Source organism: Electrona antarctica (genome assembly GCF_951216825.1).
Source record: "Electrona antarctica genome assembly, contig: scaffold_26, whole genome shotgun sequence".
NCBI classification, from domain to species: domain Eukaryota; kingdom Metazoa; phylum Chordata; class Actinopteri; order Myctophiformes; family Myctophidae; genus Electrona; species Electrona antarctica.
The window spans coordinates 339,777-357,040 of NW_027636995.1; the positions used below are offsets into that span (position 1 = coordinate 339,777).

At 43.2% G+C, this 17,264-nt stretch overlaps 2 protein-coding genes and 1 long non-coding RNA gene across 4 annotated transcripts in view; 2 read left to right on the forward strand and 1 right to left on the reverse strand.

Annotated features, from left to right (window-relative positions):
- The window catches only part of sfxn2 (sideroflexin 2), a 28,729-nt gene extending 18,118 nt beyond the window's left edge, over positions 1-10,611 (forward strand). The window contains exons 8-13 of one of the 2 annotated variants that reach the window (XM_079532280.1): positions 1,903-1,969; positions 2,972-3,021; positions 4,766-4,815; positions 4,965-5,012; positions 5,415-5,563; positions 10,436-10,611. In XM_079532280.1, coding sequence (XP_079388406.1) covers positions 1,903-1,969; positions 2,972-3,021; positions 4,766-4,815; positions 4,965-5,012; positions 5,415-5,514 — 315 coding nt within the window. In that variant the 3' untranslated portion in view covers positions 5,515-5,563; positions 10,436-10,611. Of the gene's footprint in view, positions 1-1,902; positions 1,970-2,971; positions 3,022-4,765; positions 4,816-4,964; positions 5,013-5,414; positions 7,477-10,435 lie in introns of those variants that run through there. The other variant, XM_079532279.1, reaches the window with a different exon arrangement.
- LOC306919519 lies at positions 7,540-9,336 on the reverse strand. Its single transcript, XR_013789562.1, has 2 exons — positions 7,740-9,336; positions 7,540-7,688 (listed from the first exon to the last, which is right to left on the reverse strand). It is a non-coding gene; the product is annotated as an uncharacterized lncRNA (long non-coding RNA).
- Positions 10,612-16,015: 5,404 nt separating the features above from the next.
- Positions 16,016-17,264, forward strand: part of timp2a (TIMP metallopeptidase inhibitor 2a) — a 47,572-nt gene continuing 46,323 nt past the window's right edge. The window contains exon 1 of the mRNA XM_079532306.1: positions 16,016-16,613. Coding sequence (XP_079388432.1) covers positions 16,484-16,613 — 130 coding nt within the window. The 5' untranslated portion in view covers positions 16,016-16,483. The remainder of the gene's footprint in view (positions 16,614-17,264) is intronic.

A 17,264-nucleotide genomic window follows, 5' to 3' on the forward strand; every position in this document is an offset into this window, starting at 1 on the left:
TGTCGACAAATCGGACCCATCCCTAACGAGCAGTGACGTAGACTCCGTGGGGGCGGCGGGGCTCGAGCCCCCATGATGAATTAGACCTGAATATGTATACAGTATATTCGCCTAGTCGGTTCGTCCCGTTTGTGCCGCGCCAGGTCGCGCCGCGCCCGTTCGCGCAATTCTCGTCTTTGCATTGACTTTGTATGTAATCGCGCAGCTCTAACCATCCAAGTCTGAACGCACGTTAACACCTTTTTGTCCGGCATTCAAATGCTAATCTTGTTTAACCTTCCAGGTAGGGTACAGTACTGTACTCTGCTTAGGCTACTTGTTCACAATGAAAAGGAGTAGCCTACCAGATGACTCAGTGCTGCAATCATGGCATTTAAACAAACATGCTCTTATAATCTACAAACACTGTGACACGTTTAAAGAGTGTTACAAATAAGTGTTTAGAACCTAAACGCTTGGGTTTAGGGTGGAATGAAAAAAACAACAACTTTTTTCCCCCATTGCGGCGTGCGCCCCCATGACGATTATAAAAACATTTCGTCTCTGGTCACGAGACATTGTTCCTTTTACCATCTCATTTCCCCATTCTTTGGCCCACAGTTGATTCAATGGATAACCACATGTCGACATCGCACGAATGAAAAACACGCTGATGAATGCTTTCAGTTCTGTAACAGACAAATCCCAATGTGTATGCACAATGTAGGATGTAGCATTTATTCATATTATACACAAGTCATTTCATTGAAAACAGCCTTTGACTAAGAAAGGAAAGAGGTCGCACAGCTCGTCACGATGCTATAAACGTTATTATTCCAACGTTTCGGCAAACGGGTTGCCTTCTGCAGGGTATATTGAAAACGACCTGGAGAAAGAAAAAAAAAACAGGATCCGGATTAGAAAGAGCTGCCGATATTTATATGCCAGAATAGGCTGTGGAACATCCACAGCAGGCTATAATGTCGGTTTTAGCGTGCCCTCCGAATTGATTTATTTTTATCGTCGCCACCTTACATATTTATGCTATAAAGATGGCGTGTATAGTCAACATTTATTTATATCTATTGAGCTATGCGCTTGGTGGAAACAATACGCCAGTCAGTCAACACACCATATTTCACCATATATTTTTTCCGTTTCGGGAGAAATAAAGTCAGACATTGTTATTTCTGCAAAACGCATATATGAATATATAAATTGTAAATTGTAAATTGTAACCTAAAACAACATTTAGTCTACATGTTGTGAGTAGCCTACATTTGTAGCCTACAGTCAGTCACACCAACACACAGTATTTGGAATGCAAATGACCCATTAGCTTGAACAATGGCCGTCTCCAGCCGGGAGGGAGGTGTGAAGTATGCCTAAAATCATATTTACAAAACGTTTCAGATGGAAAAAAAACAGATGATTTGAATCGAACATTTAGAAAAAGTCATGCAAGGGGAACTTGGGCAAAGAAAATCCACCATCTCAAAATCGGTCAGAAAGACCGCTTCGACGTGCTAGTGTGGTACATCTTTACACATTCACATTCAGAAAGTGAGAAAAAGGTTTTATTTATTTATTTTTTCAATTTAGAATAAAAACGTAATATTACGTCCTGGCACAGGAGGGTGTGTGCTGCTAAAAACGGATTAAAACGTTTTGTCACACAGAATGTGTTATTTGCTGGGCTCACAATATTTTGGGTTTGAATCTCTCTCAGGCAAACGGTAAATGGTGCCCCTTTCAAAATGCAAAATGTACAGTGTGCATTACATCCACCCATACACTCACACTTGCACGCTCCGTTTTGTTTGTCTTTATTGTACTGTCTAATAATAAGCAGAAATACATCCATAATAAGCATTTATTTAAAAAAGAAGTTCCTCAAATTTTATTTTGTTTCCTCCTCTGTAGAAAGCGGCGGCTAAGGGCATCACTCAAGTGGTCGTCTCTCGGATCACGATGGCTGCGCCCGGCATGAGTAGGAAGAATTCATCCTGTTTTATCATGACGTTATATTTTGTGCATGCTTTTGGTTAGACATACCATTGGTCCGATATCTCAAACCCTAACCTCCCACGGGGCAGCACACCTAAACCTAACCTTAACCCTCTCCCAACCCTTAACGGACCCCTCACCAACCTTAATCCGGTCGTTTTAACGCACCCCTCACCAACCTTAATCCGGTCGTTTTAACGCACCCCTCACCAACCTTAATCCAGTCGTTTTAACGCACCCCTCACCAACCTTAATCCGGTTGTTTTAACGCACCCCTCACCAACCTTAATCCGGTCGTTTTAACGCACCCCTCACCAACCTTAATCCGGTCGTCTTAACGCACCCCTCACCAACCTTAATCCGGTCGTCTTAACGCACCCCTCACCAACCTTAATCCGGTCGTTTTAACGCACCCCTCACCAACCTTAATCCGGTCGTTTTAACGCACCCCTCACCAACCTTAATCCGGTCGTTTTAATGCACCCCTCACCAACCTTAATCCGGTCGTCTTAACGCACCCCTCACCAACCTTAATCCGGTCGTCTTAACGCACCCCTCACCAACCTTAATCCGGTCGTTTTAACGCACCCCTCACCAACCTTAATCCGGTCGTCTTAACGCACCCCTCACCAACCTTAATCCGGTCGTCTTAACGCACCCCTCACCAACCTTAATCCGGTCGTTTTAACGCACCCCTCACCAACCTTAATCCGGTCGTGTTAACACACCCCTCACCAACCTTAATCCGGTCGTGTTAACACACCCCTCACCAACTTTAATCCGGTCGTTTTAACGCACCCCTCACCAACCTTAATCCGGTCGTGTTAACACACCCCTCACCAACCTTAATCCAGTCGGACCAATGCTATGTCTAACCAAATTATGCCTCCCGTATCGAAGATCGATCCTGTATCCTGTGGTTGTTGGGAGATATTAACGAAGTATCTATCAATCTTTTCATCTCCTTCCCTCATTCCTTCCCCAGTTTTCCTTCCCATTATGATGCAACGGATGGAGAGATATAAGTTTATGCAGGTGAGACGTCCACATGTATGAAGTATGCAAAGCATTTCCGTGTGCTTTGCTCTTTTAAGTTCTCTTGCTTTCGTTGTATTGATATACTGTTGCGTTTGCGGCCGATATTGATATAAGTGTTTCGGGACATTTAATATCGCTGAGACAGTTTATTTATTTTTGGACCACAATGCTTATATGAGACAATTTAAAATGAAACTTCTACGGATGAGCGAGTGACATCAGGACTTCGGTAGAGATGTCTCAGCCCTGCGGTCGCTCCTCGCCTTGGCTTTAACCCATTCTGGGCGGGAACCCCTTTTGTTGTTTCAAGGATTATGTTATACTTTAGCTATTGAAAAATAGCAGATCTACAAGCTTATAGCGCGGCACTGAGTGCCGCGCTACGAGCTTGTAGGTCTGCTATTTTTGAAAAATCGTGAAAATGTGGCACAAATCTTTGAATATATATTCTTTCAGAGCCAACGTTTTTAACTAAAATCTTTCCTTCTGAGGGTCCCTGGAACAACATATTTTCAGATGGGGGTCGGCGGCCATATCATCATCATCATCATCATACTATAATTAACCAAATGTCTGAATGTGTCTGAATGTGTGTCAGAAACACTGCCGTAGCTCCTCACTGCCTGCACCAATCACTCCCACTTTTCACACAGGCATTGACCATAATAATATGGAGGTCTTAACTAAGCCTTTTTTTTCAATTTAACAAATTATATATTAATAATGAATTTATTAGTGAATTAAAACACACCCAGGGCGCAGTACCCCCCCACGGCCACAAGGGGGGGGGGGGGTGCAATATCTCACAACGGGTAAGGGCTTGTACAGATAATTCTGGGGGTCCACATGGAAAACTGACCACTGAACCACTAGCCTCGGAAACCCAGACGTTTTTATTTCCAGGGAGAAAAAAAAAGTCTGGGTCCGAGTCCACTTAGGCATAGAGTAGCACAAACATCACTCACTCTGAGCTGATTTCTGATCGTCTGCACCTTTGTTAAATTGACACACGCACACATATACACACACACACACTCCTCTCTCTCTCTCTGTCGCTCTAATTAATCAGTCTCATGTCTAGCAGCTGCGCATAGTTTCTGCCGGCGGATCCTGCCGGGAGCTGCCTATGCCATAAAAAGCATAGGTGAGTTCCAGGCTACTGAACCACTGACACAGAAACATATGGTTTTTCAGAAAACTTTCAGGATTTAGAAGACATTGTAGAATCTAATCTCAGGTCAAAATGGCTTTAAGGCGTCTTACTGGTGTACTATTAACATACTCTACCATACAGATGTGTTAAAATAAGCTTTTATTCATTCATCCATTTAGACCTGAGGCCGATTCTAAACAAAATGGCTTCTAAATCCTAACGGTTTTCTGAAAATCCTATGTTTCTATGTCAGTGGTGCTCAACCTTTTTCACGTCAACGACTCGACACACTTTGGCTGTGAACCCCCATCTGAAAATATGTTGTTCCAGGGACCCCCCCCCCCCCCCCCAGAAGCAAAGATATGAGTTTAAAAACGCTCTGAAAGAATATATATTCAAAGATTTTGCGCCTCATTTTCACGATTCCAAAAAAATAGATCTGCTATTTTTCAATAGCTAAAATATAACATAATGCTTAAAACACCAAAAGGTGTTCCCGTCCTGAATGGGTATATGTGAATGTGCAGATAATGTGCATTTCTGTGTGTATATAATGTGTGTGTGTGTGTGTGTGTCTCTCTCTGTCAGAGGATCACATATCTACATGGACCAATTCAAGTGATGCTGGTGGGAGTGTTGTAAGTAGCTTTTGAATGACCTACTCGTCTCCACATTCATCACCATGTTAAGATTGTGTTGTCTTTCAAAGATTCCAGTTCATAATAAAGGTGTGTGTGTGTGTGTGTGTGTGTGTGTGTGTGTGTGTGTGTGTTAATTAATTCTCCAGCCTGGTGTTCATGGTCCCTGCCGCCTGCTCGCTGTTCCCTCAGAGATGGTAAGTAGTCTGACTGTCAGAATACTTTGATTCCCTCACATGCAGGCACGTGCAGAGCGTGTTAGAGAGGCAGGGGCTGAAATCCCGTAAGAGGGCACTTTTGGACACAAATAGCTGATCTACAAGCTCACGACGTGTCGCAGCGCGACGCGTTGTGAGCTTGTAGATCAGCTATTTTGGGGCCGCAACCCAGCACTCTTTAGCTAGTCGAGATGCGGGTGTGTAACGACATGGATTTCTAAACATTTGTTCAACGCAAAATGCTGCGTTCAAGTTCAGGAGACTTTGGGGGGAAAAAAATGCAATTCTCCTGAATGCTGCCTTCCGGCATGGAAAGGAGAGGAGCGGCATTTTTGCATTGCTTTCACCGTAGTAACTTCTAATGTCTCTCTCCACCCACAGCTCCATGGCGGTGTCTAGTCTGGAGCCAGAGTTAAGAGACTCCATCGTGTCTCGGTACGGAGAGCGTGTCCAACAAGTCTACTTCAACAAAGGCCTCTGATTGTTGCTCCATCAGCCTTATGTCTGCCCTCTTGCATGCCAAACCTCATGTAAATGCTCCTTTCTTTTTAATTGTTGGGAGACATTGTGAAATTGTTACATTTGTTTTTCCTTTTTCTATATAGACATACTGTATATTATAGGTTGTGGGGGTTATATGATTCATTGATTCATTAACCAATTATTAAGTCCTACTTTTTAGATCGATCGGCTGTTATTGGGGGAGGGGGAGTAAATAATGGCTTCCATAAGCTTCCCACGCGTGTCACGGAAGTGGACGTTCGGTGGGGCCGCTCCAGAGGGCCAATTGATAAGTCCCGGGGTAAAGACGCGCTGCCCGTGATTGGCCAGTAGTCACTGAGTGGCAGCCTGTGATACGGGTCGCTCCAATGAACCAATGAGGCGTCTTGGTTCTTATATCTATGGTGGCTCCATAGAGCGTCGCAGTCCCGCCCCCCTTTCAGAACTACCGAGTGGCCCAGGATAATTCCCCATTAATTTCCCCCCATAGGCATAACAAAACAAAAGTGTTTTATTTTTTTCTAATTATTTGATCAGCCCAAAACGTGTTTGTTGTCATGATTTGTCACAAGCCGAGTTGGCTTTGTCGGCGGTGTATAACCGTCTTTACCTTTTTGAAAAGCCTATGGGGGAAAATGAACGGGGAATTATTTCCGGGGCCACTCCAAAGTTATTTGAAGAAATCTTTATTCAAGTAAAAATATGAAGTAAAATATTAAAAGGATAACAATCTAAAGTATATGAGAAATACCCAAGGAGAAGAACAGGGAACGAAGGGAGTATGACGGTGACAAGTAAAGATCGTATCTCCTTCCCGGGGAAACCTGGTGACCCTTTCACGTGTTGGGGTTGAGAGTGGTCACTTCCCACATTCCAGGAGTGCTTGCGGAAGTGACCGGTCGGAGTTAAATGACGTGAAGGGGACCCCCCTACCCCCACACCCGTCACGGGGTGCATACTTGGACTAGTCATTGGTTAGACATGGGTTAAGGTTAGGTTTAGGTGTGCTGCCCCGTGGGAGGTTAGGTTTAGGGTGAGGGTTTCAGATAGACTGGTCTAACCAATGACTAGTCTAAACCAAAAACTGTCTAAACTAAGTACTGCACCCCCCAGTCACACCAAACGTTTGGTCACATTTTGTCCCAAGAAACTAAGCCAAACTGTCTGGTTTGGGAGTGAAAGTGTGGTCTTGTAACAAAGATCCAACTGTAAAATGATGAGGAGGAGTGTACCAGACTGTTTTTAAAGGGTCTTGCTTATTTTCTCATTGGCGGAGAGTGCCAGACAGCAGAGCTGGTCCTCTTGTAGAAGCGAGGTTTGTTGGTGTGAAATATCTCTGCTAGGTTGGGAGACATTGCATGCAGGTCAGGTGGGTTGAAGTATTCTTTGAGGAGTTGGTTCTGGAGCTTGTGGACCTTTTCGGTCCAGGACAGGACGGGTTGAGGAGTTGGTTCTGGAGCTTGTGAACCTTCAGCCCAGTACGGGACGGGTTTCCGTGGTGCCGACTCCTCGTCGGTGGAGTCGCTGCTGTTCTGGTACATCCCGTATAGTCGTCCTGGTTTGAGCTCAACTTCACCAGCCTCGTTTCCACCCTTACTTAGGCCTCATTCACACCTAAGACACACTTGTGTCCTGTGTCTTCTGTGTGTCATGGCCGCCTCAATGCATTTCCAATGGGAGTCACATGGTTTGATGGACACAACCTTGTTGCATGGCTGTCTTCTGTGGAGACCCCTCATACTGTGGTGCAAGTTTCAAAATAAAAAAAATAAAGTCACTCAATTGTGTGGGTTTTCCAGCAGGGTGGATGTTGAAGGACATGTGGCGGTGCTTCTGTGGGGCCTGCTGGCATTCAGTCCAGCCGTTTGAGTAGTTTAGCTCTGAATACACACAGACAGACACACAAACAGACTCTTCTAGCCGGCTAGGACTCCTGCTATGCCTCGAAACATTCTTTCATATTGTTCTGTCTTTTCTTTTTTCTTTTTTTTTTCTTTTTTTAAAAATGTGAAAATGATGATGACATGCCCAAAATAGGGAAGCAAGGGTTAATGTGGTTCCTGTTCAAAAATGTTCATGTTAGTCTTGACTCTTCATCATGTCGACGGTCTGTCCTCAACTGTCTCCTGTCAAAAATGTTCATGTTAGTCTTGACTCTTCTCATGTTGTGGGATTCAACGGTCTGTCGTCAACTTTAACCTCAACCCTCTGTCATTCAAGTGTGTTCGTCGCTGTTCGGGGCAGAACCCTTTGTATCTCCATATTTTAAACTCTTTATGTTTTTACTTTTTACATTAATAAATGCCCTACTTCGTCGTGCAAGAGCATCACGCGCAAGTAGCGAAAATATCTGATCTACGAGCTCACAACGCATCACGTTATGAGCTCATAGATCAGCATTGGTTTTGCTATTTTGTGGAATTTGAAATATGGAACCGCTGAAAAGCATTTAGAGCTCGTGACCGTGGACAGAGTGGCATTCAGACGCACCGCCATTCCGACTCCGGGGCTTCCGTGTGCCGTTAGGGTTAGGGACAGGGTTAGGGCCGATTCATACTCCTATTTTACCGCTGTTTCGGCGCTGTGGTGCCGAAATGATTTCGGCTCGTCAGAAATTTTCAGTAGCACCGAAGAGCCGACTTTAGGACGGTATCCGCCCCCCCCGAACCTAAAATGACGTCACATTGTAGGCTCTACAGCGCCGAACCGACTTTTATTCGGCTCTAAAATAGGAGTATGAATCGGCCCTTAGTAATGCGGGCAAGTCGGAATGGCGGTGCGTTGGTGAATAGACTAAGGCTAAACATTTTCAGATGACTAAAATGGTAGGGGTGCACGATTATGAAATTATGACCGATATCCGATTATTTGCAGGGTCATATCTGCCGATACCGATTCCGATATTATACAGAGGACCCCAATGGAAACAACCCTATAGGCCATATAGGGGCTCGGCCTGAAGCCTGATGATAAAGTATTCAATCAGTAAATAGCATACACTCTTCCAAGTGTCTGTTTTCACATTTTTTTGGTGGTGAAAACCGATGAAATAAACTGTATTATTTTGAGACCGTTCCGATACCGATGTGGCAAATTTCGATTATGCTACCGATTAATCGTGCATCGCTACTAAATAGGACTAAAAAAAATAAATGGCGAGTTATTCAGAGGACGAAGAAAATCTGATCCTGAAAAGTAAATGTTTTTGGAGATACAATTAAGTTTTCCACCCGATGCGACTGTTTCTATGTGGTGCTCAACACTTTTCATGTCAAGGACCCCCAGAATTATCTGTCCCCCATCTCAAAATATGTTGTTCCAGACACTGACATTCCTCCATTATGTGATGTCAACGATTGTGACATATTTCAGCAGGTCACCAATTTCACCGTAACTCCATGCTGGAGTGAGCGGCGAGTGGCCGAGATTTTGGGATATTGGAATTTGGCTTTGGTCTTTGGAAAGAGGAGCGCACCATCTCCACTTTACCATAGAAATGAATGGAAGACAGGCGTTGGTAGCTGAACCAAAATAACAACATACTTTGTGTGGACATGGCCCTTTTTCTGTGATTCTTAAACTATGCTCATTGATGTTTCCGTTTCCTTTGAAACGTAGTCTCCTTTTTACAAACCAGTGCCTTATTAAGTGACGGGGCCACAGGGCCCGTTGCTGTTGCAGTCTTTACTGTTTATTCTTTAAAGTGACGGGGCCAGTTGCTGCTTCAGTTTTTCCCGTTTCAACAGATCATGAGTTTACTGTGAAACAAGACATAACTAGAAAAAGTGCCCTTCTGGGCACAGGTCTCCACCAGGAGGATAGGACTGTGTGAGATGTTTGGCAAAATGTTTAGGATTAATATAAACATGTTTTTGAGGCATTTTGTTCCAAAAATGTGTTTTGCAAAAATCAACCTGTTGGTGGCGCTATAACAGGCCAATGTGAAAAGGGTGGGATATATTCCTCAGCCTAGTAAGAAAATGTGTGAAAGATTTCACGTAAATTGCATGCTGCGTTCATGATTTGAGGCTTTTGTTCAAAACGGGGCAATCTTGCAAACTGTGAAAGCCAATTATAGCCAATTAGGATGGAATATGAAATATCGGACAGATCCGACTTGAGCACATGACCATAGAGATACTGTGTAACGATTTGTGAGATTTTTGGACAGAATCTGGAGGAGTAATATAAAAAAATGTGTTTTACAAAAGTTGGCCTCCTGGTGGCGCTATAAAAGGCAGATGCGGAAAATGCAGGTCAAAGGTTTGTCCTTGGCCTCTAGGGAGTGTGCATGCAACGTATCACGCAGATCGGTGCAGTTTTAGGTAAAAAATGTGAAAAGCTGCCTCATGGTGGCGCTATAACAGGTCGTTCTGGAAAATGTGGGGCAGAGGTTCATCGTTGGCATCCAGGGAGTGTGTGTGCAAAGTTTGGCATTGATCGGGCCAACGGTGCCGGAGATTAGCTGATAACGGACGGACGGAAGGACGGACGGAAGGACACACGGACGGACGGAGTGCAAAACATACTCTCTCCCCATGCCTTCGGCCTGGTGGAGACAATTATGGTTGTTGAAGCATTGTTTTATGTAACATACATAGTTCTCAAAGTGGGGGTCCTTGAGGAGGTTCTAAGGGGCCCCCGCATAATAGTTAGGAACCAAGTGGACCCCTAATCTAGGTCTATACTCTGTACCTTTGACAGCGTACAAATGGAGCCAAAACATGGGCCCATTTGTATACTATAAGTTATGAGTTGTTGGGGTCCGTGGTCTAAAAAAATACCAAAGTGGGGGTCCTTAAAATAAAACTAAATACGTTTGAGAACCACTCATCTGGTGAATCATTCATTTCGAAGTCTTAAGAAGGAATTTGTGACATACTGTAAATAGCCTTCTTTAGGCTGGAGAAAGATGGAGAGATACTGCCCTCTTCAGGCAGAATGGAGGCTTGCACGAGATCGAATGGCCTCCCAAGGTTTGACAAGTTAGAACATGATGCTGTGATGACGTTCTACAATAATATACACAATGTTATGAATTATGCTGGAATAAACTTTGAGCTTTACTTTTTGCCAGTTGCTGCATTATTCTGCCTGTAATTAAATGTGGCCTGATCACAAAACGGCCAGACACACATTTTTGGAGAAGATTCAAGCAGTGTTGTTTTTGGCAGCACATTTAGATTTTAGTTTTTAGTCATAGTCTCTTGAATCATTTTCATTTAGTTTTAGTCACCTGGAGTGTTTTGGTGTTAGTCTAGTTTTAGTCGACTAAATATTGTGAGATTTTAGTCGACTAAATCTGCAGTTGATTTAGTTGACAAATGTATTTTGGCGGGCCTTGATGCCGTCGTAATGACTGATTTTACACTTGCTGAAAATAGCAGATCTGCAACCAAGTGTAAAATGAATTGTACTGGATCTCTTGTCCACTAGTCCCTTTATAACATTTTAGTCTAGTTTTTATTTGTTTAGTTTTAGTCATCGTACCTTAGTTTTCATTTAGTATCCATTTAGTTTTCGTCAGTGAAAAAAGATCCACTTCTTTTTCGTCCAAGTTTTAGTCGGCGAAATCAACACTGCAGCCAAACACATTTTTTGGAGAAGATTCAAGAGGGTTTTATTCTGGGTAAAAGCAGTGAAATGTTGTGGCATGTACAGACGGTACAGTATGTTTCACAAAGACTGTGCTAACAATAATAAGATGATCGTTATAATAGCCTACTGGAATAGAATAACACAAAATTCCCATTTCAGTCAAGTTTATACTCAAGGGTGGGCAACTTTGACGATGGAGAGGGCCAATATATTTCCACACTCACTGCAGAGAGCATATTACTGTCGTAGCAAAAATAGACGATCTACAAGCTCGAAACGCGTCGCAATGCGACGCGTTTTGAGCTTGTAGATCGGCTATTTTTGCTATATTTGAATTTGAAAACCTAAATCATTTTTGGTCATTTAACACAAGTGGAATCCTGAAAAGTATAACCTTTTTTATTGAATTTCAAAAGCATTTAGTTATAGTTATGTTAACTTTATAAACTGTTAACATACTGTAACTACATTGGACACAAAAAGACTGACATTTTAATACTAGTCATTAAGTACTGGTCATTTAATACTAGTCATGAAGTAATTAAAGCGGGTTTGGAATTGTAACAGCTGAAATCAATACTATATCAGTATTCTGATATTAACATGCGGGCTGCCAGTTACCCACCACTAACCTGAATCCGCCAGATGGGGCAGCAGAGAGTACACTGGGTTCCCCCCTCCTGCTCCTATCTGGGAACTCTCAGGCAGACTTGATGCCCGGCCACAAAACGGCCTGGCCAATCAGCAGCAGCTAGAAGCTAGAAGCTGCTGCTAGAAGCTGCTGATTGGCCAGGCCGTTTTGTGGCCGGGCATCAAGTCTGCCTGAGAGTTCCCAGATGGGAGCAGGAGGGGGGAACCCAGTGTACTCTCTGCTGCCCCATCTGGCGGAGTCAGGTTAACCCACCACTGCTCTAGAGTGAATGTTTTAAGCTTAAGGAATGCCTTTAGGATAAGAAAAAAAGGGATAATAAAAACCACTGGCAGTGGAGTGCTTCACAAAGTGGGGTCCAGCCGCCATGAGGGACCCCTCAGGGTTCCCCCGAGGAGGTTCTGAAAGGACCCCTACAGGTCTGTGACTCTTATGAGAGAGAGTGTACTAAGTGGTTCCATTTGAGGTCCTGTAAAATTAAAATGTTTGTGAACCTGTATGGCCGGGTGGCTGCATGGCATCTCCTATTCATAGTCCAGTTTTCGGTGAAGAGGTGACCACCAAAAACATGATGTCACGCCGCGGTGGTCACCGCTCACTACCGTTTCGGTGGTCACCTCTCGTCACCCAAAATAAATAGGCCTTTTGACATAGGGTGAGTTTAAAGTAGTAAATGGTGCATTTATATAGCGCCTTTATCCAAGGCGCTTTACATACAGGGCCGGATTTAGCCAGCCCCACTCAGGTGGGAAGACAGAATTGTAAGGGGGGGCGACTCCGCCGGCGCGGGTGGGGTGTCAAACCCACATTGGGTGGGCAGGACGCACGTTTGGGTGGGCTAAAAGGGTTTTGGCATAACATTTGAACCAGATGAGCTACAAATGCAAACTTTGTGTCTATGTCATGTTTTTGACCATTACAAACACGTTCATTATGATTGGGTGTGGCTGGAACCACAATTTGCATCTTTACAAGATGGCGGCATTAGAAACACATTTAAATGCTCTGGCGTATGATTACATCTATCTAGAACACTCTAATATACACATTCCTATTGATACAGATTAAGTATTAAGTATTAAATTAAAGTATTAAATGCACAAAATCTCTGTACGTGCATACACAATGTCCATCTAGTTAACGTATCTCGAGAATCGTCCAACCGACCAACTTCAAACTCGGCATACGCGTTGCTGCTGACCGCAGGGACATTTATATGTCCAGTGTTGAGTTGTTTGGATAGGTAGTTGTCCAGAACCACCTACAGTATATTGTAGGTGGTTACTGTACTTGTTTGTCATTTATGTGTGGCTGTAGCTGGGGTGAAAGCCCAAGACAAATTTCCCTTGTGGACAATAAAGTTTACCTTGACCTTGACCTTGTACTGTACAGTAGGTATTGACGTAAGTATAGTATAGTATAGTATAGTATAGTATAGTATAGTATAGTATAGATATGGGGACTGTTCTCTTCCTGCCCTCACATGAAATGCAGACCAGCCTTTCCTCTGTTGCGGAAATATAAGGAACGTTTTACCTACTCACCAATACAAAGGCGGCTTGTGTTATTAGAAAGCCTACTTTCCTTATAGTGGATGCACTCTGAGCCCCCCACCACATTTATAAAATGCACCTTTTGGCCAGAAAGGGATTTGTTTCACCGGAAGGAAAAATCTTGTCTATGAGATTTTCTCTTGGCAATATCGGTGGAGGGCACAGTGGCCTTTCTGTCCAAAAAGTGCAAAACTGCATTTCATGTGAGGGCAAGAAGAAAACAGTCCCATAGCTGCTGAAACTACCTACAGTATGTACGCCCATACATAGGTATTGGCGTATAGTATAGTATAGTATAGTATAGTATAGTATAGTATACTATAGTATATATATAGCTATACTATACTATACTATACTATACTATACTATACTATACTATACTATACTATACTATAGTATAATATAGTATAGTATATAGCTATACTATATTATACTATACTATACTATATAAATGCATAGTATAATATAGTATAGGCAATAGGCATATATGGAGATCCAGAACAGCTGATCCAAACGATATGCCTCTCCCTGAAGACAGGGAGGAACTGTGGAAATGTTCCTGCACTGTGACCGATGGTGAGTGACTACCTCGACCCCCCAAAGTTTGCATACCAGGTGAACATTGGGTTTGATCTACATGCTAAACAAGGTATTCACACACCTTGACACCCTGGGCAACACAGTTAAAATCATGCTATTTTTTTTTACTTCTCAAGTGTCTTCAAAACTATCCAGTCACAACTGCTTGCAGTAGTTTGCGTTGATGGGTGTGGACCATGGTTTGATGGCATGGATCTCAGACTATCTCTTGGGCAGACCGCAGTATGTGAGACTGCAGGGTTGTCTGTTCGGAGGTGCTGGTGAACATCACGGGCCCTCCCTAGGGCACAGTTCTGTCACCCTTCCTGCTCACCCTATAAACACCTGACTACCGCTTCAACTACAAGAACTTTTCAGATGACATTGCAGTGGTCAGCTGCATCCTTCCATCTCAGGTCACAACACTGTTGAGCACGCATGGTTAATGAATGAATTTTATTTGTATAGCACCTTTCCAAACATATAGTTACAAAGGGCTTTACAGACAGGTTATAAAACAGGAATCATAAAAACATCAAAACAACAAAACATCAGAAACAATAAAATATGAAGAAAATAGCAGGTCAATAAAACAGTTAAAAACAATATTAGGAAAAACACTTGGCATATAGATGTGTTTTTAAGGAGGTTGTGCACTGGAGCAAGGCAAACCGCCTCTGGCTCAATGCTAACGAGACCAAGGAGATGGTGGTGGACTATATGACACGACCAATATAGGGTACTTCCAACATAAATGCAGAGGTAGTGGAGAATGTAGACAACTACAAGTTTCTAGTTTCCTTGTGCACCTAAACAGGCCGTTGGACTGGTCTGACTACTCTGATGCACTGTGTTCTTCTCGAGATCTTTTAGTGTATGCAACAGGATGCTGCAAATGGCTGGTGAGGAAGGCAGGCTCCGTCGTGGGGACTTCACTGGAGTGGGTGGTTTAGGTGCATACAGCGAGGAAGCTGTACGCCATAATGGCAAACCCGAGTGTTCTAGATAGATTTAATCATGAATTGGAACATTCCAATGTTCCAATTCCAATGATAAAAAAAAAACATAAAATCGACTCCAAGTTTGCCAAACGTGTCAAAAGTTATAACTCGTTTTCTTGGAAATATGAAAATTAGGGTTCCAGACACACCCAATTGTAATGATAAGTATTCCAACGTGTTTGTAATGGTCAAATAACATGAACTAGACAACAAGTTTGCCTTTGTAGCTCATCTGGTTCAAATCCGTTTTAGGTGGCAGCCATATTTGATTTGGCCACCATGGTGACCCCGAAGGTCACATGCTCTGGCGCACTAGCTTGATCATTAGAGCATGCCCTGGGCTACATCTGGGACAAATGTCAGATGCTGTGACACTTTGTATACTGAAACATAAGCTTTTGGCTAAATGTACTGTGAATGTTTCATTGTGCTAGGTGCCAATCACTTTAGTTGAAGCGTTCTCTTTAACACATTTGATACATTTCATGATCTAGATTCACATAATAGTAAACTAAGGAACCAATACTTGTTTCAGATGTTAGGTATATGTATTTATGACATTTGAGAAAGATTTTGTGTTGCCAAAATCAATATGACAGATTTTACAAGCAAAAACAGCAGCACAAGATTTTCGTTTTTTGGTTATATACTTATTTACATTTCTGGCTTGTGACAAAATACTGCAGGATATTATGAGTAGAACTTTTAACCCAAAGTCCAGAAGGGTATTATCTATGCAAAAATGCATCGAATGAGTAATGCCCATGACGCGGGAACGAAATTCATTTTCGAGGCACTTTTTCTGGGGTCCCAACACGGCCTATAAACAGTTCAAATGTGATCCTTCCAGCCTCAAGAGGTTGAGAGAACCGCTGTCCTGCTTATAATGACCAGACCAACTGGGGGTGTTTTTAGCGCCTCCTGCCGGCCGAGTCCTCTCCAACACACACACAGACACACGGTGACACACACGCACGCAGTAGGACTGGTAATGGGAGGAGTCACGAGTCAGTCAGTCAGTCGGGACGGGGGAGCAGCTTTATTATAAAACCGCCTCTCTCTGGGTCCCAGAAAATAACAACAGGCGGTCCCGTTATACTTCCAGACAGACAGGACAGCCACACCGCTGGAGGAACGGGGCTTTACAAAACGGCAACAAGAACTACGTCATTACATTTCGTCGCATCTTCTTTTTTTTAAGGTACAGCTAGACGACGTATATACGTCATTTCCAATTTCGTCCTACAAAATTATAATAGCTCAGTTTTTTTATTTATTCCTGCAGTGTTGGCTGGCTGTGTAAACATCAGCCGATCATTAAACGGAACAGCAGCTGCAGAGATCAGCTCTTCTAAAAAGGCAGCCGTTAAGATTGTTGACATTCTTATAACTGCCATAACCGGAGAGAGAGAGATAGAGAGACATCCAACACACACACACTACTTGGACCCAGAGAGAGAGCGAGAGAGAGAGTGCTACTGCGACGCATTTATTTTTTAAATCCATTTTTCAACCAGAGAGAGATTCTAATAATCCAGGAACGGGACACACACACACATTTATATAAAGATGGGCTTCTTTTCGGTGCACACGCTGTGCACGCTGGTGCTGTTGCTCCTGTGGAGGGTGGATGAGCTGACGGAAGCGTGCAGCTGCGCCCCCGTGCATCCGCAACAGGCTTTCTGCAACGCAGATGTAGGTGAGTATAAAAAACACAAAAACAATGATGTTCCGTTTTATTCGGGAGAAGAATCTATAAGAATAGCAGATCTACAAGCTCACTCTTGTCTTGTTGGGGCTGGCTGGCACTGGCAGGCTGTCAGGGCGGCTGTTTTCTTCCGCGTGACGTACCTGTTTATAGTCTTTATTTACCCTATAGTCACTTCTCAAACATTTTCAATGTCGTCATGGACCCCCCCCCCCCCCCATTGATAGCCTATGACCTATGCTATGTTTTTGGCTGTGGACCCAATTAGCTGTGGACTAATACAATGATTTATTTTCAACATTGGTTGGAAAGTATAGATGCTAATTTTGAATAGTCCAAAAAGAGGGGACTTAATTTGTTCCTCATTTTTACTGCCCCCCCCCCCCCCCCCCCAGTGTCGTCACCACCACTATCAATGAGCACATTTATTTATTTATTTATGTATTTATTTATTTATTTTCTTTAATTCAAAGGGCTTTATTGGCATGAGAAAACATATGTTTACATTGCCAAAACAAAAGGTGCACAATACAACAATACAGCAATACAATCAAAACAAAATGTATGTACGTCAGAGTCAGAGTCTTTTTTTTCCATATGTACCGAGAGCACTCGATGTGGCGGGTGCAGGAATACACACCA